General features: G+C 30.9%; 1 protein-coding gene across 1 annotated transcript; it reads right to left on the reverse strand.

Annotated features, from left to right (window-relative positions):
• Nucleotides 1-6,174: 6,174 nt before the first annotated feature.
• LOC114716394 (uncharacterized) lies at nt 6,175-7,526 on the reverse strand. The gene is made up of 4 exons (XM_028901395.1): nt 7,327-7,526; nt 6,955-7,155; nt 6,577-6,787; nt 6,175-6,486 (listed from the first exon to the last, which is right to left on the reverse strand). Exons 1-4 carry the CDS (start codon nt 7,524-7,526, stop codon nt 6,175-6,177), a joined length of 924 nt encoding a protein of 307 aa, XP_028757228.1.
• Between the last annotated feature and the right edge of the window lie 3,957 nt (nt 7,527-11,483).

The raw sequence follows: 11,483 nt of genomic DNA on the forward strand, positions 1-11,483 counted from the left end.
AAAATTAGATAGAACAATTGAAAAGTACAAGGCTTGATTAGTAGCCAAGGGATACACACAAGACGAGGGAATAAATTATAAGGATACATTCTTACCTGTTATGCGTTTAAATTTGATAAGACTTATTTTGGCACTAGTCAATAGTTTAGACTTAGAATTGCATCAAATGGATATGAAAACAACCTTCCCAAATGATGATCTGCATGAAAAAAATCTATATGTAATAGCAGTTAGGTTTCATTAAGAAAGAAATAGAAAGCAAAGTCTGTAAATTGAAAATGTCCATTTATGGACTAAAGTAGTCATCTAAAAAGTGGTATTTGAAATTTCACAAAGCTATAACCCCATATGACTTCAAAATAATTGAAGAAGACCAATATGTCTACATAAATCAGTTTAAAAGTACAAATCTAGTGTTGGTGTATTGTGACAACACTGTAGCCATAGTCTACATTAAAGACCCTAAGTATCATAGCAAGATAATGCATATAGATATTAAATACAATTTTGTGAGAAATTATATAACACAAGGTTATCACTATAAAATATATATCAACAAAATGTATGGTTGCTGATCTCAGGACCAAGCCAATATCTAAAAAATTATATGAAAAGCATGTGAAAGTGCTTGGCATGTAAAGAATGTAAAATTACAAAACTCATGTAATGTGATTATACTTTAATAGAATTATTATTTCTTATCATTATTATGTGTCTATGTAGAAGTATATGATGTTTGGTATGTTATACATGCTAATAAGGTTGGCTCTCTCACATAAGCAACCGCTTGCAAAGATGAGACTTTTGTGTTCACCAGTAAAGTAGGATAAATGTTGATATGATAGAGAAGAAACACAAACTATAGTCGCTTCTACTAAAGTGTAAGTGTAGCTAGTCGAGATGAGATCCAACAAACAAATATAAATGAGTTGAATCATGGATAAACACATCTATGATCTCTATAGTTAGACAACAAATTATTCACTTTAATGTCATCAGATAAGTGAAATAAAGAATATGGGTTTTGATACTGGGAGTATCTAGACTTAAGTATGTATAGTGTTAATAATAAATTTCAAATTGACATATACTCTTACAGCATAAGAGCAACATCATAGCAGGGAACTCATACCACATATACTTAACAAAACTGCAAATGGGAAGCAAGTGAATAGATCTCTATGTCACTACTATGTGAGCACCTGAAAGGTATAATACTTCTATTGATGTCATTTGAGTTCGATAATATCATGGATGTATACTTCAGTGGTTGCTACTTTAGCATATAATCCATGATTATAATAGATGTGATCTTAGGTATTATGCTATGAAAGTGACTATTATATATTGAGGTGATATATGGGTAAAAGGCACTTGAAATATACGCACGTAAGTATATTTGAGATGTGCCCCTTATGATATCATTTGTGTTATGATATCATTTGTGTTAATTTCATAAGTATCGGCACCGTGCATATAAGGAAGATAATCTGAGCCTTAAACTAACTTAAAAGGGACTAGATTCTCCATGAGAAAGTCATATGTGTAAATCTAGGACATCTAAGGCACAATAAAATTAAAAACAAGCTACACAAAGAAGATCATCTCGTGCTAGTCTCATAAAAGAGATTTCTAATTAAACATCTTGAAAATAACAATGTCTTGCCCATGTAGTTACAATAAAGCACTTAGTATGAAAGAAGGGAGAAAAGAGAGTGATCCATAGCAACTAACTACTAAGTATAAGTAAGAGATGTTGGACTTAATCCACCCTTGGTTAACAGGATCCAATTAAAATTCACTAAAAGTTCATGGTATACATTTGTAAAATACTCATTTATATTTATTTGAAATATTCTAATAGAAGGAACAGCTTTCTTATGTGAACATAAAGTTGAGAACTGATGAGGACTTTTTCATGTGTATATTCTGCATTAACCCAATCACTCCTCTCAACACCATCCTCTTCCTTTCATTCTCTGCACTTGCTATATATCTATATTTTGACTCTGTCTGTGATTAGATTACGTGTGGTATTAGAAGAATCTGATTACATTCTAGGTATGCCTGAAAACCCTCAGTTCTAATTTTACAAAAGCTTTCAGAAAATCCAGTTTTTTGGAGTCAATAATAACCCAAGAATCACATTATATTAAATGTTTTGAAGTTTTTTTTTAAATTTTTTGAGGGTTTATATGGGTCAAAAATAGTTCTTAAGTGCCCAAAACACTCTGATTGGTGATTGTAAAATAGGATGTGACAAGTTATATGTCACAAAACATTTATAATACATTTTTTGGCTTAGGAAACAAAACATGCGCAAAATATAAAAAATAAGCAATAATATCTTTTCCTACTTGGTTACCCTTTACCCTTTCTTGGAGGAACTTATTGCCAAAAAGTTGGGAATATGGGAGGGAGATTTATGGAAATTATCTTAGTTATACAAAATGCTCAAAAAATTAAGGTAAATGCTTGTGGCAATGACATACTTCCAAATGAAAAAACACAAGGCCACAATCAACATGCTTTTATCAAAGACTCATAGCAAGCCAACAACTTTATCACAATATTTCAAACAATACTTAAAGATATATTTTAACACCTTTATTACAATATTTCAAGCAACAATAATCAACTTGCAATATAGCTAGTTGCCACAGGGAAGATTAAAAGGGAATTTGGCTAGTTGCCATTTGGCCCTTACTGCTACTAAAAAAATATACTTTGAGTTTAATTTCTTTCTAACTACTACAGGAAAAAAAAGCGATTAGCAACGGAATTTTTATTTAGTGACGGAATTAGTGATGGAATTAGTTCTATCACTGATTCTTCTGTCACTAATTAGCCATGGAAAAATTCCTTCACTAATCTGATTTGAAAAAAAAATTAAAATGTCATGTGGTGCCTCCACTAGTTGCTACCTCATCACCGGTGATGCCCGCCAACCACCTCCAAGTGTTACTACCACGTTTCACCACCTCAACTACAACACCTCATATAATTATATCCACATATGCGATAAAACTTCATTTAAAAGTCCATACGTATTTTTAGCATTCAAAGCAGGTCATAATTCAAAACATTTTTGACATGACATAACAAAATAAGGGATGAGATCTAACGTAGTAACTATTAAAATTTTAAACCTATACAAGCAAATCATATATGACACACAACTGATCATATGTATATATATATGTGTGTGCATGGAAATCACGAATTTATACATTCAACTCAATTTCATTTCCAATTTAACAATATACCAACATCATTTTCCAATATACAAAAATAATGCAATATGCATCCTCCCTTATATCATAATCCACCCTTATACTGTTGACTGGAGTAACAAGCTAACACATAGTCCAATAAGAATTAATCCATTTTACTGAATTATTCCAAGTTCACCGATACTGGAGATATATCCGGCCAAAGATATAAAGCACAAGTTCGGACTATGGCTCTCCTCTTTTGCAAATAAAATAAGGAAGTGTCACATGTCTCACAACTCAAATAAATTCCTCGTCAAAGAACAACATGAAAAAAGAGGCCCTGACAAGTGCCATCCACTGTGCACAGAGTGATAGCATACCACATGGTAATTTTATACCCATGTAAATCTCCTTCTATCCTTAACCCAACAATGTGTATGTCATATGTAAATAATATTACATAAGAAGTACGTCCTCAAATATATTATTAGAATAAGATAGCAACAAAATTTCTATACCAATAACTATCAATATATTTAAATATTGATCATAATTAATAGCAATAAATCTTAACAAATTAAAGTAACATATTAAAACATTTATTTGAAAAGTCATAATACATACATATATTTCAATAGGGTATAATAAAAATTAGTAAATCTACAATATAATCATACATAATTCACATGTACATGAAAGAATTTTCAAAGTTACCTGGTACTCTTTAGCTTACAAATATTCACATAAAGATTACTCCAAAATTCTCAAGAGTCTATAAAATTGCACATAAATATTTATTAATATAAAACTCAAAATTACTCCACAACTACTCTAAAATTCTAAGACTATCCTCTAAACAAAAATATACTAACTCTAACAAATCTAGTTATTTATAATAGATATAATATTGTTTTGAAAATATAATTTACATATAAGATTATTTAAATTTAATAAATTAATTAAATATGTCTTTATCACCCAAAATATAAATATTTTATATTAAAATTCTCAATTATTTATTATAATCATTTAAAATTTTTCCTCAAACCAAACAACTTCTTTAAATTATAAACAAACCTAAACTTTATATAATTTCATAAAATGCTCAATTTACAATTCTTTAAGCTTTCAAAAATTATTTCAACAGTATATCTTTGACCTATTCAATATTCAAACTGATTAAAACCTCAATAATATATTAAATAACTCAAATAAATTATTTAACTTAAATTTAATCGGTAAAAAAATTCTATGACTTTGAATAACAAATTTTAACTAAAATCTTAATTTAAAATTCTCAAAACAATCATTAAAAAATAAATCGATTAAAATTCTTTAACAATGTATCTCTAAAATTCTACTACGGTCATATATTATCAAAACTCTATATTTACTCCAAACCCAAATGGTAAAATTTTCTCTAAACATTATAATGAAATTAATAATATAAAGCTATAAATATATAGGAAATATTTATAAAAAAAAATCTAACAAAAGAATTATTTTTGTATACCTAAATGATCTCCAAACTTGTCACATACTTTGCAACTCAGCTCACTCGCTCTCTTTTCCTATCTGCCTTTTGCTCTCTTTTTCTCTACTTCTCGTACAAAATGAATGAAAGACAAAGGTTACAGGTATTTAATATCACGACATTTAATTCTTTTCCTCGATCTTTTTTTGCCTATACCTCATTCTATTCTCTTCTACAATCGCCCCTCCCCCTTCTTCTTTTTTCTTCTTCATTAATTACCCCCTTCCTTTTTCCACTATCGGTGGAAAAAGGTGGGGTGGTTTTTTTTTTGTAAAATAATAATAAAATATTATTTTCATTAATTCAATTCTTTTTAATTTTTTTAGAATTACAATTTTTTTAAATAGTCTGTTACATCAACTCCGACACCTTTGCCTACCACATGTCACCACCTTGCAAGCCACCTTTAGCACCACATGTCACCACTACATACTTTTTTCTCAAAGTGACTTCTCTATGATTCGAATCAAAGACCTCGTCTATGCGAGCACACAGTTTTACCAATTGAGCTAAAATGAACTTACAGACTTATTATGCAAAATTTTAGCCCTTCAAAAATGAATCATTTGGAAAATATAGACCCTTCAAAATCCTTACCCATAGTTCATCAGATTTTTAAGGATTCTCCAAGCTGTTTTTGCCAAGAGAGCTACATTAAACACCTCCAACTCTCTAAAACCCATTCCCCCCCCCCCTCCCTTGGCTTTACCATTGATTTCCATGACTTCCAATGTATTCTGCCCTCCTACTCTTTTTGCCCCCACCAAAAATTAGACACCATGCTATCCAAATCCATACAGCATTTTTTTGGATATTTGAAAGCAAGACATTGAGAATACTGGTATAGCATTCACCATTGATTTCACAAGCACCTCTCTTCCACCAAAAGTGAGTAATTTTTGTTTCCACCCCTGTAATCTCAAACTCATCTTGCACTTCACAAAAGACAAAGCCTTACATTTGGATTTGCTCCAAATCATAGGCAAGCCTAAGTATTTTCCTGGATTATCACTTGCTTTAATACCCAACACTTTGAAAACTTCCTGCTTCATAGACTCGCAAGCATTCTTAGAAAAGAAGACACAAGATTTGTCAAAGTTCACAGCTTGTCCAGATGCAACACAGTAACAATCCAGAATTTCTTTCAACACTACAATTTCTACTTTCAGCATTGATAAAGAATAAAGCATCATCTGCAGAGAAACAATGCGAAAGAATAGGGCATTTGTTTACTAACCTTATTCCTTTGAGTCTTCCTTTATCCATGAACCACTGTATCATTAGAGATAGAGCTTCTGCAGCTAGAATAAAGAGATAAGGAGATAAAGGATCACCTTGTCTAATCCCTCTCTCTATCCTCAAATCAGTCACTCTTTTGCCTGCTATCATCAAGCTCAAACTAGCAGATGACACACATTCCATAACCTAAGCAATCCATCTTTCACCAAAACCAAGCCTTCTCATGACTTCTTCCACAAATTTCCATTCTAATTTGTCATAAGCCTTATTCATGTCAATTTTAATTGCCATCTCCACTTTCTTCCCTTTCTTCTTGTTCTTCAGGTACTGGAAAGCTTCATGGGCAATTAAAATGTTATCCTGAATCAGTCTACCAGCCACAAACGCCCTCTGATGCTCTGAAATAATTCTGGATAACAGCATTTTCATTCTATTAGCTAGAATTTTAGAAACAATCTTGTAAGCAAAGTCAGAGACCAATTGGTCTAAATTGACCCACTGTTTCAGCACACTCAACTTTAGGGATCAAAACGATATTTGTCTTGTTCAAAGGACTCAGGCTAGCTTTATTCTAAAAAAATCTTTAACCATCTGTACAACCTCCTCACTAACCACCCCCCATGCAGCTTGGTAAAAGGTTCTTGAGAAACCATCCGGTCTTGGTGCTTTAGCACCATTCAACTGAAAAACAGCACTTTTGATTTCTTCCATCGAAAATTCTCTTTCCAACAAATCATTATCAGCAGCAGAGACCTTCTTCTCTATAAATTGTAGAGCAACTTCTATATTTCGCAACCAGCTGAAGCAAAAAGTTCATTATAGAAATTGGAAAAAGCAGTATTAATTCCAACTTCATCTTCTATCCACTTACCACCATCCCCTCTAATCCTGACCACCTTGTTTCTTGCTCTTCTTCTGATGGTACTTGTGTGAAAAAACTTTGTATTTTTGTTTCCACTCATCAACCAATTTACACGAGATCTCTGCCACCAATATTTCTCCTCCCTATCCCAGGCATCTTCTATTTCTTTAATCAGACTTTCTACTTCTCTCTTGCTCTCTTCATTCATCACCCTACTATTGCACCTTTCCAGTTGAGCAGTCAACTCATCAACTAGTTTCCTAGCATTAGGAAAGATCTTTTTATCCCATTTGATTAAAGCATTTCTACAGTTCACAAGTCTTCTAATCAACTCCCAGACTTTACTACCTTCATCCAACCACACCCCTTCTCCAGCTACTTCTTACGATATCCAGAAATTGCCCATGCTCAGCCCAAACTGACTCAAATTTAAAGATTTTTGAATTCTAGAATGCTGAAATTCACAGTCTACTAACAGCAAATGATGGTCAGATCCCACAGGTTCAATATGAGACACAACCACATTAATGAATTCATCACAGAAGTCAGAATTAGCCAGTGCCCTATCGATTCTTTCTTTCACATGGTTAGCACCCAATCTCTTATTACACCAAGTGAATTTTGGACCTTGAAAGCCCAAATCAATTAGTTGACAATCACCCAATCTCTTTTTCATCGCTAAATATTATTGACAGATTTTTCAACAGATTACGATGAAAAAATTTCATTGCTAATCCATTGCTAAATTTAGTGACGAAATTTCCGTCGGTAATAAGTTATTTTTTTGTAGTGTTTTCTGAAATTACATCACATTTATTCAAATTAATTTCTTATTAATGCTTAAGAAAGAAGCTTCAAACATCGCACTGCGAAATCGTGCCAACATCTTTGAGAGATTAAAATTACTGGAAATATATATGTTTATTTCTACTATGGTGGTTTGGGTGATTTTTGCAATATAATGGGACTGAAAATCCGATACTAAATTACTAATTAATTATGTGTAAAATTAATTATTATTGAAGGGAAAATTACGATTGGCAAGGAAAATATATAGGTGAAAATTTCTTTCATCAGGAAAAAAACAAACAAAAGAAAATTTTTCAATCCAATTCTGTTGCAACTTTTTCTGATACACATGATGCCTATGAATTTTCCGTATTCTACGTTATATTATTGTGCGCGCGCGCATCTTTTCAATTTAAGAACTCGAATAGTTAAACAATTCGTTCATCTCAAAAATATGTGAAGATCGACCTATAATTTGATAGCTACTTAATAAATTGTTCCTAGCATACTGTTTGTGTGAAAGACCATAGAGTAGGTGGACAAAAAAAGAAGAAGAAGAAAGACCATAGAATAATATCATAATTACTTGCAAGATTATCTTAATTAATAACAATAGTAATCAACAAAATGTTTCATTCATAAACCAGCACGGAGGCATGATTCCCACAAATGTGAATATATATTATAGAAACAAGCTCTTTAGCGCCTTTACAATCTATGCTCTATACTCAGGACCACTTAGTAGAATAATATAGCAAGGATCTCTATGTCATGGCAGTTCAATCTTATAATATAATTTGATGTGATGGTATAAATTTAATATATCTTATTAATTATATTAAAAGAAATGATCTTTTAATAAATGTAAGCAATGTATACGAAATGCCGATCGAATCGCTAGAGCGACATGAGTCTTTTTTTTTTTTTTTAATTGTTATTAGATATGAGAAGAGCTGGATGGTATGCAATGTTTGAAGTTGATGGAGATATATTAGTAGAATTTCAAGTTTTGTGATTTAAAAGGAGAAAAACTATTGGAGTTATTTGTGATATGAAGTATCTAATAAGGTGAAGTGAAAGTTTTATTACATTACTATACTAGACTAGTAGTAATGCTATTATGGTAGTGAATGCTAGGCTTTAAAGAAACAATATGAGCATAAAGTGGGTAGCCAAGATAAGTATGCTAAGGTAAATGTGTAGTCACACAGAAATATATATTTAAAATGAACAGATATATGTGAAAAAAGGTTGGGATGCGTCTCTATTGAATAAAAATGATAAAAAATCATTTGAGGTGGTTTAGACACATTCAAAAAAGGTTATTGGATGTGTTGATGAGAAAAGTTGATCAAATAATATGGTCACAAAAAATTCATTGGATGTGCTAACTGATGCCACTTAATGGATGTTGCTGCTGCTATTGTTATGAGATAAAAGAAAATTTACATAATACACTGAAAAAATTTTAACGGTGGAAAAAAATAAAATTCATATAATAAAATTTAAAATTATTATTGATTGGATTTCTGTTTGAATATTTTTCTTTGTTATGATTCATTCCTTTTAGGTGAACCAAAAATATTTGGTGCCTTGTTAATGTCATTGTTAAAATTACTGTTGAACTTACCAACAAGTTGTCAGTTGAGACAAGTTCGGATCTCAAAAAGCATATTTATTGTAAGGGCTTTAATCTTAAATGCTTTCAGCCTGACAAGTATTAGTCTCAAATCCAAAGCGACTTGGAGATATTTTGAATCGCACCAAAAAAAAAACAAAACTTTTGGACTTTGCATGATAATCCACCATTATGAGTTAACCAAATCCATATGACCAAGATATGATAAACTTAAATTAATCAAATATGAAAAAATAATTAATTTAATTTTAAGATTTAAAAATTTAATTGAAGACTTATTTAGAGGGAGTAGTTATTTTTATTTCTATTCCTCGTTGGTGAATATTTTGTTCACGATTATTGAAGTCCGCTTGGGATTATATTAAGTTGAAGAATTTTTATGGACATAATTAAGTTGAAAATGTTTTACATTACAAAAGTATTTTAGATGCTCACTGATGAAAAATATATTATTGTTATTGTCATATTTCTTTCATCTCCCATAATTAAAAATTGCTAAGATTGTAGGCTTAAATATAATAACAAATGAACGTTTATATAGTTTAGGTTTCATCATAAACAAAATGCAGCATTTGGATTAAATGTGCAGATAAAATTTGTTTGTGGCTATTAATACACTGACTTTTGGTTTAGTGGGTGCACTCTTCCTGATGCTTACCTACCGATATCCACTATACGAAATAAAGTTGACTAAAGTGAGAATTCTCTTTTAGCTTTTTTTTTGGACAAATCATGGTGGACAATAAACTCCATTTTATGATATGCCCAATGATCACTTTATGTTCCATTTTCATAAATATTAAGCTAAGTACTCCCTCCTATCCAAAAATGTAAAAACTAGCTAATTAATTTGTAGAGATTAAAAAAATTGGTAAAGTGAGTTATTTGTAAAAATTGTGTGTTTGATTCTTTAAAATAAATTTTTAAAAATGGAAACCCCCGTATGTTTAGTACAAAATATAAATCTCAAACTAACTTTACATTAAGATTAAATGGAGTATAATATACTCTCTCTCCACTCTTTTTATAAAAGACAACAGCCACCCCTACCTTGTCCCTATTTATAAGAAATATTTGTAAGATGTCACAAAGTTTCTTAGCTCATTTCTTATTTTACCCTTGTTAATTATTTATTTTATATTAAATATATTTATTATTTCATTTCTCAAAACACCATTCATTATCTCTCTCTATCATATGTTCTCTGTCTTCCATAATTTTCTTTATTATGGTTTAGACACATTCAAAAAAGGTTATTGGATGTGTTGATGAGAAAAGTTGATCAAATAATATGGAATCAAAAAATTCATTGGATGTGCTAACTGATGCCACTTAATGGGATGTTGCTGCTGCTATTGTTTGAGATAAAAGAAAAATTTACATAATACACTGAAAAATTTTAACGGTGGAAAAAATAAAATTCATAAATAAAATTTAAAATTATTATTGATTGGATTTCTGTTTGAATATTTTCTTTGTTATGATTCATTCCTTTTAGGTGAACCAAAAATATTTGGTGCCTTGTTAATGTCATTGTTAAATTTATGTTGAACTTACCAACAAGTTGTCAGTTGAGACAAGTTCGGATCTCAAAAAGCATATTATTGTAAGGGCTTTAATCTTAAATGCTTTCAGCCTGACAAGTATTAGTCTCAAATCCAAAGCGACTTGGAGATATTTTGAATCGCACCAAAAAAAAAAACAAAACTTTGGACTTTGCATGATAATCCACCATTAAAATAATGAACACATCATATGTTGCCACTTGGGACGCATCAAAAGAAGTGGAATAATTTAATTATTCTTGAAAGGAATATATTATCTTTAAGTCATTATTTCAAACCCTTCTATGATGCATGATGCGATAGAATATAAATACAATTACAAACAAACAAAATTGACCCAAAGAAGAAGTGGACAAGCATGCGCATCCCCATGAGTTTGACATAAATACATAAAAATTTAGATAGCTAAGTTGGACAAGTTTAAAGAAGCAGAATCAAAACTCTAATCAGATGCTTTCTGAGAGCCTGAGAGTATATAATTTATACAAATATTTTTTATGTGGTCCTAATAATACTCGATTACCAACACTTAGGGACCAAAATGAGGTTGTTCTAGAATCTATTTGGCTGAATGGAACAATCACTTTACAGTATATAAGAGGGAAGAAAGGCACAGTGTGTCCTTGTCATTAACTTTAAT

This window comes from Neltuma alba, unplaced genomic scaffold, assembly GCF_004799145.2.
Source record: "Neltuma alba isolate B1F8T4 unplaced genomic scaffold, ASM479914v2 tig00011654_pilon, whole genome shotgun sequence".
NCBI lineage: Eukaryota > Viridiplantae > Streptophyta > Magnoliopsida > Fabales > Fabaceae > Neltuma > Neltuma alba.

Coding starts and splice junctions, on each gene's coding strand:
- LOC114716394 (XM_028901395.1), bottom strand. CDS start 7,526: ATGAAAAAGAGATTGGGTGATTGTCAACTAATTGATTTGGGCTTTCAA. Junction 6,788..6,954: donor CAGAGATCTCGTGTAAATTG/GTTGATGAGTGG, acceptor TTTTTGCTTCAG/CTGGTTGCGAAATATAGAAG. Junction 6,487..6,576: donor GTGAGGAGGTTGTACAGATG/GTTAAAGATTTT, acceptor GTGCTGAAACAG/TGGGTCAATTTAGACCAATT.